At 40.7% G+C, this 20,575-nt stretch overlaps 2 protein-coding genes across 7 annotated transcripts in view; one reads left to right on the forward strand and one right to left on the reverse strand.

The window, feature by feature from the left end:
• Positions 1-20,575, reverse strand: part of PC (pyruvate carboxylase) — a 318,688-nt gene that overhangs the window by 110,702 nt on the left and 187,411 nt on the right. The window lies entirely within an intron of this gene.
• LRFN4 (leucine rich repeat and fibronectin type III domain containing 4) overlaps positions 1-20,575 on the forward strand; it is a 42,279-nt gene that overhangs the window by 6,561 nt on the left and 15,143 nt on the right. For both annotated transcript variants that reach the window (XM_033954340.1, XM_033954341.1), the window contains exon 2: positions 10,330-11,736. In XM_033954340.1, coding sequence (XP_033810231.1) covers positions 10,355-11,736 — 1,382 coding nt within the window. In that variant the 5' untranslated portion in view covers positions 10,330-10,354. The remainder of the gene's footprint in view (positions 1-10,329; positions 11,737-20,575) is intronic.

A 20,575-nucleotide genomic window follows, 5' to 3' on the forward strand; every position in this document is an offset into this window, starting at 1 on the left:
AGGAAAGTTTTTAAATTATTTTTAAAATGGCTAAGATCCTTTTCCTCTCTTATATATTGGGGCAAAGTATTCCAGAGTTGGGGGGCCATCACCGAAAACATATCGTGTCGTCTAGTTCCGATGACTTTCAAAGAAGGGACTGCCAAAAGCTTTTGAGCAGTAGATCGAAGGGAACGTGATGTATTATAAGGAATAAGCATTCTGTTAATAAATTGTAGTTCATTAGTAGACAAAGTTTTAAATACTAAGAGTAATATTTTAAAGGAGATACAGTGATTTATTGGAAGCCAGTGTGAATTGCTCAGAAAAGGGGTAACATGGTCATATTCAGAAAAAAGAATACAGCTTTAAGAACCACTGCACTAGGGCATACTTTTTCTGAAGGTTTGCTTCCTCTATTTCAGGCATCCTCCAGAAATCCATCCATAACATATCCATAGCTGGATTTAGGACAGTTTTGCTCCTCTGGAAGTCATGTACCTTCACATCCATTTAGTCTTGGAAAAAGTCACTTCTGATTGAAACTTCAAGAATAAATAGGTGCTCCTACAAGATCCCGATATCCATCTTTTTAATTAATTAGTTGCCTTTCTCTATACTTTTTTTTTTAAAAATAATTGCTATATTTACTCAAATGTAGAGCTTAACACTGTACCTCAAACTCTAAATATGGCCCACTAAGAGCCCTGTACAATGATAATTTTATGTTGCTCTTACACATGATGGCTTTCTGAACATATTTTATGCTAATCAGATATTACTTGTTACTATACGTCTTTTCTCTTGTAAGTACCCTGTGAGCATCTGCAGGTCTTTGGAAGCATATTCAGTTCGGCAGGGTTTCTTGTGGGTTTAATTAGAAAGTCTTGCAGGGAAGGCTCTTATCTTGTTGTTAGCTGCTCTAAGGAAAACTGCAGATCTGTACAACGATGTAGGCGAATTTTATTGTGACAAGCAAACTATATATTAAAACCTTTTTACCAAACGGGGGACCCAACACGGTCCGTGTTTCGGACAACCTTCCGAAATCGCTAGCGATTTTTACTATTTGCAGAGACTCTCGGCGTGACACATCATCTGTTTGGTTTTATATTATCCTTTTCAATATTTGTTGTGACATATGTTTTTTCCTTTATCTACCATGGACCCCTGATGAAGGTTGTCCGAAACACGAACCATGTTGGGTCCCCCGTTTGGTAAAAAGGTTTTAATATATAGTTTGCTTGTCACAATAAAATTTGCCTACATCGTTGTACATATCTGCAGTTTTGGTTTGTTTGTTCCTGGCTGGTTTTTTTACTGCAGGCAAGGTTGGACCTCCCTTCTTTTGGTTCAGCTGCTCTAAGGAAAACAATTCCACTTCCAATGCTTTAATAATTCCATTACATTTACCAAGATGAGTAGCAGTATTATTCTAGGGAACTAAGTCAGGAAGAAGTGTGCTTTTCCTGGCATACATTATTTTAAGTGAACTATGGTTACAGATATCACTAGCAGCAGAGCAAAGAAAACACATCAGTAGCATATGGCAGCAATTCAATGGAAGCAGAATCACAAATTGTATTTCAACAGTAGACAAATATAATGCAACATTTCTGCATATACAGCTGAAACTCGAGTGTACCTACTAGAGCTGTCGAGTCGGTACATCAAACCTTCGACTCCGACTCCTTTATTTATATATCTGTATAGGTGTTGTACTACATGCAAGGTGTGGTTCTTGAGATTTTGGTTTAATTTATGTTTTATCATTTTTGGACAGTTATCGTGGATTTGCCATTTGTGTTGTGTATGTGTGTGTGATCAAGATATTCTGTTAGTATGATTTTTCTATGCAGCAATTTCTATTAATTTGGCTTATTTAGTTGCCTCGATAGGGAAGGGGATATATGTGAGGGGGAGGGGAGAAAAGGGTTTTGTTGAACCTTGTTCTGTATTTGTGATTTATGAAATTACAGTTGTACAGAATATTGTTTCTTTTTATACTTTAATAAAATGATTTCAATATAAAATCTTAACTATTCGAGGTTTGTGCGGATGGAATCAGAGTTCGCAGGGATGGGGCGAGGACAAACTTTATCCCCGTGTCATTCTCTAGGTGCCACTTTCACAAATATAAATATCATGAAATATATTACATTTTGTAATCACAGAATATGATATCAAAATATATTCTAAAAGTATAACATATCTTGAAAAAATGGGTTAAGAACATAAGCAATGCCTCTGCTGGGTCAGACCTGAGGTCCATCGTGCCCAGCAGTCCGCTCACGCGGCGGCCCAACAGGTCCAGGACCTGTGCAGTAATCCTCTATCTATACCCCTCTATCCCCTTTTCCAACAGGAAATTGTCCAATCCTTTCTTGAACCCCAGTACCGTACTCTGCCCTATTACGCCCTCTGGAAGCGCATTCCAGGTGTCCACCACACCTTGAGTGAAGAAAAGAAAGGGCTCTTTGTATGGTGGTTTTACCGATTGATAAGGGGGGCCTGGGCATATTAATCAAATTGTCTATGAAATAAAAAATCTAGGCATTATAATATTTGCATTACATACAATTTAACTCTATTAGGAGTTGGAGTTGGCACATTTTCACCGACTGACTCCAGTAACCCCAAAATTGCTTCCGACTCTGATTCCACAGCCCTGGTATCTACTACAGGTTTACAGTGAAAATTTTAGTAAAGACTAGAGGTAATATTTGACCAAAAGGAACCACTGCTACTCAAAACTAATTTTTACATTCCTCAACAAATCTTCTTATGTAAAGAGCTTATATTCTGGTAGCCAACATATTTCTTTCATATGTATGCCTATAAACTAACTAACAGCAAAGCTGGCTTGACCATGAAGGTTTTTGGTATGTAAATCTTGGAACAGAGGAAGGCTATGAGAGTGGAGTTTAGGGGGACAGGTGGGTTTATCAGAGGGACCCAAAGTGGCCAGAGAGGTTGGTGTATGTATAGCAAGAGTTTTGAAGGCCAAAATGTTAGTAGTCTGAGAGGGAGTGCCAAGCCTCTAAGCTATAAATAATAAATAATGCAGGAGTAAAATAAGGAAATGTTCTCTTATGCTCCTGTGGCTGGAGTCATGCTTGTTGTAGTTGTCCAGGTCTCACCGCATTTGGTTAGGCAGAACTGGCATTCCACCCATCATGCTGTGGCTTTCTTCAGGGTATGCTGGGAGGTCTACAGTTTTGTCTTTATATAGTGTGGGTCCTCAAACCTGATTGGCTGGGGCTTAATGTGACTGAGGCAGGAGAGGTCATTGGTCATGAATTTGAATTTTGGCGGGAAAGTCAGCTTTATAGGGAGAACATATTTAAAATTCAAATTCATGACCAACAGACTCTCCTGACAAAATTCTAATTCGTGACCAATGGACTTTCCTGCCTCAATCACTTCAAGCCCTAGCCAATCAGGTTTGAGAGCTCACATTATATAAAGACAAAACTGCAGACCTCCCATTACACCCTGAAAAAAGATCCATAGCACATTGGCTGAAATGTTGGTTCTACCTACCCAGGCACGGCGAGACCGAAACAACTTCAACAATCAAAATAAGGAAATATTTCATCATGAAATCGGAGGTAAATACACAGAACAGTGAGACAGAAGAGTGGATTCAAAAATAGTAATAAAATTTAAGAAAGCCTGAAATAAGAAGATGGAGAGTATAGGGAAAGGCTGTGGATCAGATGTTTACGGAAGAGTTGGAGGGAGCTCAGATTCCTAAGAGGGGAGGTATGGTTGTTCCAGAGCTGAGTGATTCTGAAAGGGAGGGAAGAACCTAGTTTTCCTACAAGTGAAACGCCTTTTAGAGAAGGAAAGGAAAGTTTCAGTTTTTGGGTGGATCTGGCAGAATTGGGGTTAGAGGAGTTCCAAGAAAGAGGAATGAAGGGAGGGAGGATACCGTGTAGGATCTTGAAAGTGAGGCAAACACATTTGAAGTGGACTCTGGAGATAATCGGGAGCCAGTGGAGCTTGGATAAAAGCGGTGAGACGTGGTCGAATTTGCTTTTTACGAAGATAAGCTTAGCAGCGGTATTCTGAATCCACTGGAGTCTTTGAAGGTTTTTCTTTGTTAGGCTAAGGTAGATAGAGTTGCAGTAGTCCAGTCTGGAAAGGATGGTGGATTGGACAAGGACGGCAAAGTGTTTTTGATGGAAACAGGATCTCACTTTTCTCAGCATGTGAAGGCTGAAGAAACATTTTTTTACTAGGGAGTTGAGGTGGTCGTTGAAGGAAAGTGTAGAGTCAATGATGACTCCCAGAACTTTACTAGAATATTCAAGATGCAGAGTGGGGCCAGAGGACAGTGGGATGGAGGTGGGCAGTTTGTCCAATTTTGGGCTGAGCCAGAGAAGTTTTGTTTTAGATTCATTCAGTTTCATCTGCACAGTGTGGGTCCAGGATTGAAGGTTCGATATACATGAAGATATGTTCGCCGAGAGGTTGGTGAGGTTCCGGTCGGTCTCGAGGAGGACAAAGATGTTGTCTGCGTAAGTGTAGAGTGTTTCAAGGGGGGAGAGATGAATGAGTTTAAGGGAGGACATATAAATGTTGAAGAGGATAGGAGAGAGAGGTGAGCCTTGCGGGACTCCACAGATCGGGTTCCAGGGGGAGGAAGAAGTGCCCTTCATGTTGACTATATAGGAGCGGGAGCGTAAGAACTTCGAGAACCAGTCAAGGACTGTGGAGTTTATGCCTATCTCGGTGAGTTGGTAAATTAGAATATCATGATGGACGACATCAAAAGCTGCAGAGAGGTCGAATTGAAGAAGGACGGTGAACTTGTTGCGAGAATGGAGATCGATGAGTCTGACGTCGGTGCTGAGCAAAATGGTAGAGACTATTATAAAGAACAAAATGACAGAACATATACGTAAGCACGGATTAATGAGAGAAAGCAAATATGGGCTTAGACAAGGGAAATCTTGCCTCACCAATCTACTGCATTTCTTTGATGGGGTGAATGAAAATATGGATAAAGGTGAACCAGTTGATATTGCGTATTTGGATTTTCAAAAGGCATTTGACAAAGTACCTCATGAAAGACACTGATTTTATTTATTAAAATTGATATACTGCTTGCACATGAGTAGTCAACGGTTTACAATACTAGTACAATTGAAATACATTACAGACTGTCCCAGCAGGCTCACAATCTAAGAGCCTCTTCTATCAAACTGCGCTAGCAGTTTGTAGTGTGGTTAGCCGCACTGAATGGCCCGCACTGCTCCCGACACTCATAGAATTCCTAGCACAGTTTGATAGAAGAGGCCCTAAGTTATATTAAATATAGGAGAAAAAATTAATTATTAAGGAGATATAAAGAAAAGAAATGTGCTATGGATACAAAAAGACATACGATGAGGCTGAGCAAAGAAATAACATACAGTATCAAGGAATATAAAGAAAATGCAGAAAGCAAAGAGAAGGCAAAATTAGGCACTACTACTAAAGAAATATAAGATTTAAAAAAAAGTCCTAAATCAATCAGAAGCAGACACCTAAGAACAACACCGCTGCTCAGTAAGTGGTAGAACATGTAGTCTCATAAGCAGCAGAATTGATTGCCCAGGCTGGAAGACTTCCAAGGGTGACTTTTAGCTAGATACCCTTACCCTTCTGAGGAAATTAGAAAATCATGGGATAGGAGGTAATGTTCTTTTATGGATTGAGAACTGGACAAATGCAAAGTGATGCACATTGGGAAGAATAACCTGAATCACAGTTACTGAATGCTAGGGTCCACCTTGGGGATTAGCGCCCAAGAAAAGGATCCGGGTGTCATCGTAGACAATACGATGGAATCTTCCGCCCAATGTACAGCGGCGGTCAAAAAAGCAAATAGGATGCTAGGAATTATTAAAAAAGGGATGGTTAACAAGACTAAGAATGTTATAATGCCCCTGTATCGCTCCATGGTGTGACCTCATCTGGAGTATTGCATCAATTCTGGTCTCCTTATCTCAAGAAAGATATAGTGGCGGTAGAAAAGGTTCAAAGAAGAGCAACAAATATGGTAAAGGGGATGGAACTTCTCTCGTATGAGGAAAGACTAAAAAAGTTAGGGCTTGGAAAAGATACGGCTGAGGGGAGATATGATTGAACTCTACAAAATCATAAGTGGAATAGAACGGGTGCAAGTGGATCGATTTTTCACTCTGTCAAAAATTACAAAGACTAGGAGACACTCGATGAAGTTACAGGGAAATACTTTGAAAACCAATTGGAGGAAATTTTTTTTCACTCAGAGAATAGTTAAGCTCTGGAACGCATTGCCAGAGGATGTGGTAAGAGCAGATAGCATAGCTGGTTTTAAGAAAGGTTTGGATAAGTTCCTGAATGAAAAGTCCATAGTCTGTTATTGAGAAAGACACAGGGGAAGCCACTGCTTGCCCTGTATCGGTACCATGGAATATTGCTACACCTTGGGTTTTGGCCAGGTACTTGTGACCTGGATTGGCCACCGTGAGAATGGGCTACTGGGCTTGACAGACCATTGGTCTGACCCAGTAAGGCTATTCTTATGGTTGAAAGACAGAAAACAGAAAATGGATTTAAATGGTCAATATTCTCAATGGAGGAGGGTAAATATTGGGGTTCCCCAGGGGTCTGTGTGGGGCCACTGTTTTTTAACATATTTATCAATGATCTAGCGATGGGAATAACTAGCGAGATAATTAAATTTGCTGATGACACAAAGTTGTTTAAAGTAGTTAAATGTTAAGAGGATTGTGAAAAATTGCCAGAGTACCTTGTGAAACTGGAAGACTGGGCGTAAAAATGGCAGATGATGTTTAATTTTAGCAAGTGCAGAGTGATGCATGTGGAAAATAGGAACCCGAACTATAAGTACGTGATGCTGGGTTCTGTGTTTGTAGTCACTACCCAGGAAAAGGATCTAAGTGTCATACTGAGGATACGTTGAAACCCATTAGGAACTAGCAGGAAAGATATGGAAAACAAAGCTGAAAATGTTATAATGCCCTTGTATCGCTCTATTATATGTATGGCCTTACCTCGAATACTGTGTGCAGTTCTAGTCGCTGCATCTCAAAAAAGATATAGCAAAATTAGAAAAGATACAGAAAAGGGCGACAAAAATGATACAATGGATGGGTCAACTTCCCTATGAGGAAAGGCTAAAGCAGCTAAGGCTCTTCAGCTTGGAGAAGAGAAGGCTCAGGTGGGATATGATAGAGGTCTATAAAATAATGAGTGGAGTGGACAGGGTAGATATGAATCACTTGTTCACTCTTTCCAAAAATACTAGGACTAGGGGACATTCGATGAAGTTACTAAATAGTAGATTTAAAACAAACTGGAGAAAATATTTCTTCACACAATGTGTAATTAAACTCTGGAATTCATTGCCGGAGAATGTGGTGAAATCAGTTAGCTTAGCGGGGTTTAAAAAAGGTTCAGATAATTTCCTAAAAGAATAGTCCATAGGCCATTATTGAGATGGCTTGAGGAAATCCACCGCTTATTCCTAGGATAAACAGCATAAAATCTATTTTGCTACTTGAGATCTTGCTAGGTACTTAGGACCTGGGATGGCCACTGTTGGAAACAGGATACTTGGATTGATGGGCCTTTGGTCTGTCCCAGTATGGCAATTCTTATGTTCCATCCCCTTTGTCATCTTGATCGCTCTTCTTTGAACCTGTTCTAGTGCTGCTATATCTTTTTTGAGATATGGAGACCAGAACTGAACGCACTACTCAAGGTGAGATCACACCATTGAGCAATAGAGAGGCATAACATTCTTAGTCTTGTTCACCATCCCTTTTCTAATAATTCCTATCGTCTTGTTTTTTTCTTGGCCACTGCCACACATTGTATGGAAGGTTTCAGCGTATTGTCCACGATGATACCCAGATCTTTTTCTTGAGAGCTAATGCCCAAGATGGACCATAGCATCCAGTAACTATGATTTGGATTATTCTTTCCTATGTCCATCACTTTGCATTTGTCGATATTAAATTTCATCTGCCATTTGGATGCCCAAAATTCCAATTTTCTAAGGTCTTCCTGCAGTTTTCACAGTCTGAATGCATTCTAACAACTTTGAACAGTTTAGTGTCATCTGCATATTTAATCACCTCGGGGATTGGGGCTAGACTAACCTGAAGCATGCAGTACAGATGATCCCTAGGCAAAATGAGGGGTTTTGAGGCAGAAAGAAGGACTTCGTTAAAGAAATAGCTAAAAATCCAAGAAGGCTGCTGCCAGAAAATCTGCGCCATAAACAGCCATTGAAGCTTAGTTGAATATAAGAAGCAGAATAATCAGAACACACCTTCTGAATTTGCTTGCACAAGGAAAAACTGAAGAGGGACCTGTAAAAGGAGAGGAGTTCAAAGTTTTAAAATGACACCCTTCTGCAGATTCATAACTAATGGGAAGTAATAGCTACTGTACAGAATCCTGTCTTCATAGAAACATGATGGCAGATAAAGGCCAAATGGCCCATCTAATCTGCCCATCCGCAGTAACCATTATCTCTTTCTCTCTTCGAGAGATCTCACGGCCTATCCCAGGCCCTTTTGAATTCAGACATAGTGTCTGTCTCCACCACCTCTTCTGGGAGACTGTTTCACGCATCACCACCCTTTCTGTTAAAAAGTATTTCCTTAGATTACTCCGGAGCCTATCACCTCTTAACTTCATGCTATGCCCTCTCATTGCAGAGTTTCCTTTCAAATTAAAGAGACTTGATTCATGCGCATTTATATTATGTAGGTATTTAACATCTCTATCATATCTCCCCTCTCCCGCCTCTCCTCCAAAGTATACAGATTGAGATCTTTAAGTCTGTCCCCATACGCCTTATGATGAAGACCACATATCATTTTAGTAGCCTTCCTTTGGACCGACTCCATCCTTTTTATATCTTTTTGAAGGTGAAGCCTCCAGAATTGTACACAATATTCTAAATGAGGTCTCACCAAAATCTTATACAGGGGCATCAATACCTCCTTTTTCCTGCTAGCCATACCTCTCCCTATGCAACCTAGCATCCTTCTAGCTTTCACCGTTCTGAGGGCACTCAGTTTATTTATTAGACGTCTGTGTGGAACACTGTCAAAGGCTTTGCTAAAATCTAAATACACTACATCTAGCGCACATCCTCTATCTAATTCTCTAGTCACCCAAGTCAGAGAAATTGATCAAATTTGTCTGACAAGACCTACCTCTAGTGAATCATTGTTGCCTCCGGTCCTGTAATCCAAAGGATTCCAGAAACTTGACCATTCTCTGTTTTAAAAGTGTTTCCATTAATTTGCTTACCACAGAAGTCAGACTTACCGGCCTGTAATTCCCTACTTCTTCCTTACTTTCACTTTTGTGAAGAGGGACCCACATCCGCCCTTCGCTAGTCGGTACCACTCCTGACTCTAGAGACTCGTTGAAAAGGTCAGTCAGTACTGAATAGAATGCTAGCATAAACCTGGTATTAATGTGCCTATGTTTAGGTGCCCATATTTATACCTGCCATAGAGTTGGCATAAACGGGAGTGCTTAAATGTAGCAGGCAAGCTGGCAACTTACAATATTCTGTTAATGTTCCCAGTTGAATGTCAGTCATGTTTATGGCCCTCCCTTTCAAATATACATTATACCATTTGAGCACATATTTTTAGAATACCAGTTAGATGCTCTGCTGGCATTTTGGGAGGTAAGTATACATTTAGGGGCAAAAATGTTAATATTCTGTAAATTTAGTCACACAACTGGCACATAAATGTAAGCAGAAGAAATGAAGTTGGAAACAAGAGGTGGAGCCTTGGATCCAAGGAAGCAAATTTTTATTATTGGACCTGACATGGCCTGTGTTTTGGCAAGATGTCTATGGCATGAGTCTATACATGGAAGTACAATAATAAAAATAAATATAAAGACATTTATTTTTTAAATAAAACATACACTAAATCTTGTTTCCATCAGGGCCTACTGCACAGCATTTCTTCTGCTGCTTAGTTTGTGTTGCTGGTTCCCTCTGGTTTGTTCAATCAGCGTATAATGTAAGCAATCTGTTATAGAAATACTCTTTATATGGATAGTGCTAGCATAGTTAGAGAAAATTTTCAGTTACACTATTCTGTATGGTACCACTAAAAATGAATGAATAGGGGACTTATCCATATAGCAGAGGCTTCTATACAAACAAGTCTTTTTGCTTATTGGGTCAAAACAATCATCTGAAGAGCATTAATCTATGAAAGGGGTACTCAAGTCCACAGAATGTTATGTGGCAATTGTTCATCCCTAGATTTTTTTTTACACAATCTTAAATTTTATCTTCTCTCCTTTCAGGCTGTCCTGACCTCCATATTCTACCATGGAAAGACTGTTTTCGGTTCTCCTTTTGGTTGGAAATGCATTAACAGTGACTGAAGCCTGCCCATTCTACTGTGTTTGCCAAAACTTGTCCGAGTCCCTCAGTACTCTTTGTGCCAATAAGGGGCTTCTCTTTGTTCCATCCAACATTGATCGGAGGACTGTGGAGTTGCGCTTGGCTGACAACTTCATACAAATGGTAGAGCAGGAGAACTTCCTCAACATGAGTGGCTTGGTTGACCTTACCCTCTCCAGAAACACTATTGACAGCCTCCAGCCGTATGCATTTGGAGACTTGGAGAGCCTTCGCTCTCTGCATCTTGATGGTAATCGACTGACTGAAATCCACGAAGATGATTTACGAGGGATGCTCAACCTGCAGCATCTAATTATTAACAACAACCAGCTGGTGAGCATCTCCATAATAGCCTTTAATGACTTTCTGTCGACACTGGAAGATCTGGACCTGTCTTATAACAACCTCAACACTGCCCCATGGGAAGCCATACAAAACATGGTCAGCCTTCATACACTTAACTTAGATCATAACCTTATAGATTACATTATGGAAGGAACATTTGCTGAGCTATATAAGCTTTCTAGACTGGATATGACTTCTAATCGATTATATACATTGCGTCCTGATCCACTTTTTGCTAGATCTCAGACTGGTATAATAAGCCCTACTCCTTACATGTCTAACATTGTGCTGAACTTTGGCGGGAACCCTCTGCACTGCAACTGTGAACTACTGTGGTTGCGGCGACTGATGAGAGAGGATGACATGGAAACATGTGCCACACCTCCTCAGGTGGCTGGCCGTTACTTCTGGTCTATTCCTGAGGAGGAGTTTACCTGTGAGCCCCCACTGATTACACGACATACACACAAGCTCTGGATTTTGGAGGGTCAAAAAGCAACTCTCAAGTGTAGAGCCATTGGGGATCCAGAGCCTGTTATTCACTGGGTGTCACCAGATGACAAAATTATGGCAAACTCATCAAGAATGATCTCTTACCGAAATGGGACTTTGGATATTCTTGTAACCACTATAAGGGATGATGGTACTTACACCTGTATAGCTATCAATGCAGCTGGTGAATCAACTACCATGGTGGATTTAACAATAATTCCCTTACCCCATCGAAGTAATGGAACTGTTAATGTTCTACAGCAAGATCCAGGATCCTCTGATATCACTACATCAGCAAAATCAACTATGAATGCAAGCATTGAGAACAGACCACCAGATAAAGTAGTCATCATCTCAGACGTGACATCCAGTTCTGCCCTGGTGCAATGGATTATTAATAGATCTTCTTATGTGGTATGGATGTACCAAATTCAGTATAACTGCACAGTAGATGAGACCCTTGTGTACAGGTAAGGAAACATACATTTGCTTTTCTCTGGTACATAGCTTTAAATGCAAAAGAGGCTCATTGGTGCAGCTAGATGTAGTAACATCTCTAAACAGAAGTATCTGTGGTGGCAACAGGGAAACATACCAAACTGACATTTCTACACATTGGGTCCACTTCCTCATCATGGTCTCCACTCCTTTTTAAACTAGTTGTAAAGATATTATCAAAAAATTCTAAAACTTTCTATGCAATAAAAAACACTAGCTAATTTGAACCAATTAGTAAAATTACCAATACACTTAATTATACATTGAATGATATATAGAGGGGCATTTTCAATAGGACATCGAAATCAAATTTGGAAAAAACATCCAGAAATCTAGTATAGAAAATGTCTATTTTCAAAACAGTCAGATATCTTATTTTTGAAAATGATCTATGTAGACGTTTTGGTCCTTTGGACGTCTATCTTTTTTGGCCATTTTCAAAAATAAAAATGTTCACATGAAAAACACATTCAAGCAAGTTTTGTAGACGTACCCAACTACCTTGTCTGATCGTGGCAGAGGAATCCCCATCAGCTGAGCCAGTTTCAGGGATTCCTGCCATCTCAGCTGATGGGAATTCTCCTTACCAGGATCAGCTGAGCTACAGAGCCCTATACCCCGTCCCCATGACATCCTCCCCACATCTCAACATTTCTGGACCCCGACATTGCCCCCATATCCACCAACATTTCTGGAACCCCCCCCCCACACACACACACACCTCCCTGGACCTCCCATACCTTCCAAAGACAAATCAGCAGGAGGGAAGCCCACTCCCTCCTGCCTACAGAGCCATGTGCTGAGAATGACAGGCCTTACCCCTTCCGATGCATCTTGGGATGCAGTGGGAGGGGCCTAAGGCCCTGATTGGCTCTAAACCCTACCACCAGGAGCCCCTATTTTCAGATCTCATAAATTAATACAGGCTATATGCACATACATATAAGAACATCTAATCAAAAATTTGTGAGTCGCTCTATGCATAAGTAGGTTCAAGGTGATGTATAATTCAAGAAATGCAGAGAAGAGGGGGAGAGGAAAAGAAGGGTGGTAGGTCTTCTAAATATGAGGTAGAGAGGAGAAATTAGCGGAACATTTTACATTGAAGAATTGAAATCTCAGTCCATGCAGGTTACTGATTGTCAATGGAATGTGTTGCCCCAAAGAGAAGAGTCTTCAGTTTTTTCCTAAATTTGAGATAGCTGGGTTCGGTTTTGATTGCTGTAGGGAGGTTGTTCTAGGTTTTTGCACTGAGGTAGATGATAAGTGTGCTGAATGTGCGCTTGTATTTTATTCCTTTAAGGGATGGAAGGATAAGGAGTTTCTTGATGTTTCTGGTTGAATTGGATAGAGAATTGGTGAAGAGGTTTATGAGAAGCATAGCTGAGCTTGCAAACAAGATGTGATACATAATGCATGATATTTTGAATCTAATGCAAGCACTGATTGGTAGCCAATGGAGTTTGTTGAAGTACGGCGAGATGGAGTCATATTGTTCAGTTTGAAGATTAGTCGTATTGCTGTGTTTTGAATCAGTTAAAGTTTCCGGGTGAATTACAATAGTCTAGTTGAGACAGTACAAGCATCTGTGTCAATATTGCAAAGTGGTGACTGTGGAAGAAGTGTCTGATCAGTCAGAGTTGTCTCATGCTATAGAAGGTCTTTTTTCGTATGTTGGAGATTTGGGGTTTATAGGAGAGAACTGAGTCTAGTATGACCCCCAAGTATTTTGGAAGTTTTGTTGATGTCAAGATTGGTTTCTATGGGCAAGGTAATGGTTGTTGGGACAGTTTGCAGGGAACTGTGAAACCAGAGTGCTTTTGTCTTTTCTGCATTCAGTTTGAGCTTTTTGAGTGTGGCACACATTTGTATCTTTTCTATGTTGTTAATGATTCTCTGAGGAATGTCTATGGTTTTACACTCTATTGGAATGAAGAAGAGGATGTCACCAGCATATGATAGTAGGCTTTCATTGTTGTCAAAGGTAATGTTGCCTAGTAAGCTCATGAATAGGCTGTAAAGTATTGGTGAGAGGGGGGATCCCTGGGAAACACTGCAGAAGGCTGGCTAGCTTTTTGAGAATTCATCGTCTTTCCTGACTAGGTAGTTTCTGTTCTGTAGGAAGTCTCTGAACCAGTTGTAAACTGTACCCATGATGCCTATCTCACTGAGTGTGTTGAGGAGTAGTTCGTGATTGAAGGAGTCAAACGCTGCAGAAATATCGAATTGAAGGATAGCTTGATGTCCTTTACTTAGTAATTGCTTGATTTTGGTAGTTAAAGATAGCAGTAGCAACTCCGTGCTGTGTTGTGGTCAGAATCCAAACTGAGTGTGATGAAGGCATGAGTGTTTTTCAATATAGGTTGAGAGTCGTTTGCTTACGTGCGTTTCTAGGAGTTTGGTGAGTGTAGGGATGTCGGCTATAGGCCTGTAGTTTGCTGGATTTGTTAGATCAGTGTTTGAGGCCTTGGAATTGGGGTGAGTACAATTTGACCCATCTGGGGTGGGAGCTGGCCTTGGTGAAGTAAACCGTTCAGGAAGTTAGTGAGCCAGGCTATGATGTGGTCAGGAGCATTAGCTAATAGCCATCCAGGGCATTTATCAAGAATGCTGCGAGAGGAGAGATTTTAAAGAAGTTTATCAGTATCTGAATTTTCTAATGGTGAAAATGTGCTCCAGATTTGGCCAGCAGTGCAAGAGTCAGATGTTTCTTGTTGAGGTGGCTGAGCAATTTTTATAAGACTATTTTTGCACATAACACACTGCTTTACCTGTAGAAATATCTTAATATTACCCTCTTTCTGAAGTAACTGAAACTTGCAAAAAGAAACACTGAAGTAAACATGCCATATCACAACAATTAATTCTGAGGGCCTAGCTGGCCCTATGAAAAGGCAACACTGCAAATACTATATTACATCAGGGCCTAGTACAATAATACACCTCCTACTGGAAAATCAGATCCCTACACTAAAGACAAACAGTAAAATATCTTGCATTGGTTATACACACTGAGAGCATACCAGCCATCACCTAATACAATATAAGGGACAACAATTCTTTTTAGGATTTATTTACTGCCATAATGAAGGAATTCACTCAAGGAAGTACAGCAAGAATAAGTCAAACATAAGCAATAGACAATTACAGCAGTAAAATATTCAAATTACTGTATAATCAAAGTATGGCATAGTATGCTATACATCTCTCCCTCTGTATTTGCGGTTTTATTACTCGTGATTTCTACCATGCTGGCTCCTCCCCCAGAATGACATCATCCCAGCACTTTCTTCAGCGTGCAGCATTGCTGAGCGGGCACTTTTACCCATGAAGTTTCACTTACAGTATATTTTTCTTACCTTGTTGCTAAGGACAACAAACCAGAGTTTACCCTTCTCTCCCTCCTAGCTCCTACACTCAACAACGACTGGAAGGGAGAATATGGAACCAAAAGAACCCTGTCAGCCACCACCACTTCCGGCTCACCACTCCTCGATATCGCTCCGACTGCTGTAGACAACGAACCACAGTTTATCCTCCTTTCCCTCCTAGCTCCTGCACTCAATGACTGGAAGGGAGAATGTGGAACCAAAAGAACCCTGTCATCTGCCGCCGCTTCCGGCTCACCACCCCTCGCTATTGCTCCGAAGGCTGTAGATGTCTTTTGAAAAAGCGCACGGCGACAGAGGAGCTTGCGCTTCAAAACAGACCATAAGGGACAAAGCTTGGGGAATGCACTGCTACCTTTAAGTTATTCGCGGTTTTTCCGTATTTGCGGGTCTATGCCGCCCAAACCACAGCCTTTAACTTCAAAAAAGGGAACTATGACGGCATGAGAGTCATGGTTAAAAAACGGCTCATGAAAAAGACACCCGGAATCAAAACGGTCGATCAAGCATGGTCCCTACTAAAAAATACCATCCCCGAAGTGCAGAATCTCTACATTCCGCAGATATCCAAAGGAAGGCGAAACAAGAACAAAGGAGAACCAGCTTGGCTAACTAAAGAGGTGAAAGATGCGGTAAGGGATAAGAGGGACTCGTTCAAAAAATGGAAACGGGAACACACAACGGAGGCCTGAATAGTCATAAGGTTGACCAGAAGAAATGTCACAAGGTGGTAAGAGATGCCAAAACGGCCTATGAGGAAAAGATAGCGCAAAAAGCCAAAAACTTCAAGCCCTTTTTTAGATATATAAAAGGGAAAAAACCAGCAAGAGAGGCAGTAGGCCCTCTCGACGATCAAGGAATGAAAGGGTGCATTAAAGAAGACAAACAGATTGCAGATAGGCTAAATTAATTCTTTGCCTCCGTCTTTACTAATGAAGACACAACAACAATGCTGGAAACAAGGAGGGTATTCAAGGGTGACATAGAGGATAGCCTCACCTCAGTGAATGTGGAATTAGACATGATATATTATCAGATCAACAAATTAAAAAGTGACAAATCCCCTGGACCAGATGGAATTCACCCGAGAGTATTAAAGGAGCTTAAGATGGAAATTGGAGAGATTTTACAAATCCTAGCTAACATGTCAATTAGAACCGGGCAAATACCAGATGACTGGAAAATAGCAAATGTTATCCCAATTTTCAAAAAAGGATCCAGAGGAGAACCAGGCAATTACAGACCTGTGAGTCTAACGTCGGTTCCTGGGAAGATGGTTGAAGCACTGATCAAGGATAGCATAGTGCAACACCTGGAAAATCACGACCTGATGAGAGCTAGTCAACATGGCTTCAGGAAGGGGAAGTCATGTTTGACGAATTTACTTCAATTTTCCGAGAAGGTGAACAAACTAATCGACGGCGGAGACCCGGTGACTATCATTTACTTGGACTTCCAGAAAGCGTTTGACAAGGTCCCACACACAAGGCTTATGAGGAAACTACTAAGTCACGGAATTGAAGGGGATGTACTTAGATGGATAGGCAAATGGCTAGAAAAAAGATTGCAGAGGGTAAGCATAAATTGGGTATTCTCGGACTGGGAGAAGGTGACTAGCGGAGTGCCCCAAGGCTCGGTTCTTGGGCCTATCTTATTTAATATCTTCATAAATGACCTTGAAGAGGAGACAACAAGTAATATAATCAAGTTTGCAGATGACACAAAACTATGTCGGGCAGTTGGGTCACAAAAAGACATTGAAGATCTCCAGAAGGATCTAAACCAACTGGAGGAATGGGCAGACAAGTGGCAGATGAAGTTTAACATAGACAAATGCAAGGTGATGCACCTGGGCAAGAAAAATAAGGAACATGATTACAAAATGTTAGGTGTAACATTGGCCAAAACTGAACAAGAAAGAGACCTGGGGGTACTGATAGACAGAAACCAGAAGCCGTCGACTCAATGCGCGGCAGCGGCAAAGAAAGCAAACAGAATGTTGGGCATGATAAAGAAGGGGATCACGAGTAGATCGGTGGACGTTATAATGCCGCTTTACAGAGCAATGGTCAGACCACACTTGGAGTACTGTGTCCAACACTGGTCTCCTTACTTAAAAAAGGATATAGCCCTGCTGGAAAGGGTGCAGAGGCAAGCCACGAAACTAGTAAAAGGTATGGAAAATTTGAGCTACAAAGAACGACTAGGAAGACTGGGACTGTTCATCCTCGAGAAGAGGAGACTGCGAGGGGATATGATTGAGACTTTTAAAATACTGAAAGGATTCGACAAAATAGAGCAAGAATCATCGTTGTTCACATTGTCAAATGTGAAACGGACAAGTGGTCATGGACTAAAGCTGAGGGGCAGCAGGTTCAGGACAAATGTCAGGAAGTTCTGTTTCACACAGCGGGTGGTGGATGCTTGGAATGCTCTCCCAGAGGAGGTGGTGACAGAGACTACCATTCTGGGTTTCAAGTGTAAGTTGGATGTATACCTCCTTGCAAAACATATTGATGGATATGGGTAACCAGGGTCTCCCTGAGGGAAGGAAACGGAAGGGAAGGAGATCCTGGCAAGTAAGTTATCAGAAGACAACTAGATCTGAATAATGACCAGATAACAAAAGGTAGAAAAAATAATTTTATTTTTCTGTTTTGTGATTACAATATGTCAGATTTGAAATGTACATCCTGCCAGAGCTGGTGTTAAACAGCAGGCAGTGAACTAGGACCTAAAAGAGAGGAAAAGTCTTTTTTATTTATTTTGTTTACATCAGAGTCAGCTTGGGGTTGGAGAGATTGTAACCCTATACTTCTACTAAGACTAAGGGATCCTTTTATTAAGATGCACATTTAGTGTATCTTACTAAAAGGACCTCTAAGTATCTTAATAAAAAATATGGCCCGTGACTTAGCCTATGTTTTAGATTTCAGCCCCTTATGTGATTGAGTTTGACACCCCTGCTATAATCTATTCAGGAGGGGCAGGATAGGTAAAACGGGTGGAGTGGCATTATACTGGGGTGCTAGATGTAGTGTACTTGGACTTTAGCGAAGCTTTTGACAGAGTGCCACATAGGAGATTGATAAATAAACTTATGCATAAATCATTTTTATTAAGCAGCAAATTGTAAAAAGAATAGTAATGACAACATACAGGAAATCCATCTCATGAATGAGAACAGATATCTGACAAGTTAGGCTGCTATAGTACAATATAAGAACATCTACAAAAAAAGGAAAAGCCCACCCCCTCTACCCACTCCACAAAACCAATTCAAAAGGATGATGAGGTAGTAGAAAAAAGTCACACATTCAAAAGTCTGCTTTTCGCTGTGGCAAGGAATGGATTACAAAACACGCTCCAAATTTTAGTGAATCGCTTTCCAGGAGCAGGGTCAGTATTATTTATTTGGGTATGTTCCATCCTAAGCAAATTTATCATATGCATCCGCCTTTGTTGTAAAGAGGGCTGATGGGAGGTCAGCCAACAGAGCAGGATCACTTTCTTCCCCATCAAGACAGATCTCTGTAAAAATGCTGAATAACCTCAAGGAGTAGGAGTCTGTAAAGAAAATACATCAAACAAAATGCAAGGTTCCAACTTGACCCAACAAGTCAACAAGGAAGATAGAAAGCGGAGCAAGACCTTCCAAAAGTTATGAACATGAGGACAGAACCAGAACATATGTCCCATAGAAGCTGCCGGAAAGCCACACTTAGAACAGTGGGAAGCAGTGATACCAGCCAATTGAGTTCTCAGTGGAAAGAAATGGAGTCTCATTGTAAAGTTATATTGTAATTCACAATTGTTGACGTTGTCAGTCACTTTACGAATGGAGAGAACATAAGAGTGATAAACCTCCTTAGTTAAAGCAAAGGCCAAATCTTCTCTCCAGGCCTGGGCATAGGAAATGGTAGAGCAGTTCGACTGTGGATGCCTTAAAAACACATCTTTTCATTTCATTGAATCTTTTGGAAATTAGATATCTTGTTGCTGTATTCATCTGTATTCTCTATCTTTTGTGAACCGCATAGAACTTAGTGGTATTTGAAGTATAGAAGTGAATTTTATGTTATGCTTTATGTAGTTCCTTGGGATGATAGGATAAAGGTACTCTATTTTGTGCTCCCAAGGTATAAAGAGCTGCCAACTCCTCCTGTACGTCCTCTGTCAAATCAGTCCACGGCAAGCTGGCTATATAGCGCTTCAGTTGCAAGTATGGAAAGACATCCACTGCTGTTAGAGAAAATTCTGTTTGAAGATCTTTAAACGGTTTTATTTTGCTTTCCAGGATCACACCGCAGGGAAGCAAGGGTTAAATCGAATAGGCAAGTAGGGAGAAACCTTCACAGAAAAATAATGTCTCTTAGCAACCCAGCACCAGACTGAAATTGCTGAAGGCAAAATATGTGAAAGTTTCAAAATTGCAGGTTGTGGTAAGTCCATAGAATGTAAATAACAACTAAAATGTACATTATTCATCAAAGACAATTTCAAAGATGAAACTGTAAAATCTGTAGTCAAATGATACCAATCATTGATGTGTCGCATACCACAAGGTAGTAAAGTTCAACAACCCAAGCCCCTTGTACAAAGATGGCGTGCATACTATAGCAAAGAATTTATGCAGTCATCTCTCATCACTGGTTTTGAGAAATAAGGTAGCATTTGAAAAATATATAACCACTTATGTGTCAGCAACATATTAAAGAGATTAAGGTGACCAAGTAGGGAAAGCGAGTAGGCTCGCCAGAGATTCAATCTAACAGAGGTCCCCTGTAATAAATGAGTTATATTAGTAGCATATAACAGACAAATGAGCTGGTATTTGGATCCCTAAGTAGGTAAAAGAGTGATCCACCCATTGTAAAGGAAAGACCCCAGCCCATGTCACCTATACTTCTGGGAGGATTGGTAGAGCTTTAGACTTAGCAAGTTTTAGAGAAAAGCCCAAAAACTGCCGTATTCTTGAATGAGAGCTAACAAAGTGGGGAGAAATCTTGACAGGCCAGTAATAGTCACTAGCAGATCATCTGCATAAGCTAATACCTTAATAGGTGTCAAAGAAAGAGGGACCCCTTGTATCCCCGGAGAGGATTTAAGAACACGAAGCAGGGGGTTCCAAAGTTAGTATAAACAGGAGTGGAGACAATGGACACCCCTGCCTCGTGCCTCTCTGAATGGGGAACAAAGATGTTTGAACCCCATTGAACACTATACAGGTAATCAGGGAATCATATAATGCCATCAGGGCCTGTATAAACCAGCCATGAAGGCCCATGTGAGACAGGACAGAAAACATGAATGGTCAGGAGACTTTATCAAAACTCTTTTTGGCATCTAGGCTAATCGCGATAGAGGGTAAATTATGATGTTGACAGTAGGCCATGGCCAATAGTAACTTCCTGACATTTAT

The sequence above is a fragment of the Geotrypetes seraphini genome, chromosome 8 (genome assembly GCF_902459505.1).
Source record: "Geotrypetes seraphini chromosome 8, aGeoSer1.1, whole genome shotgun sequence".
Lineage (NCBI taxonomy): Eukaryota > Metazoa > Chordata > Amphibia > Gymnophiona > Dermophiidae > Geotrypetes > Geotrypetes seraphini.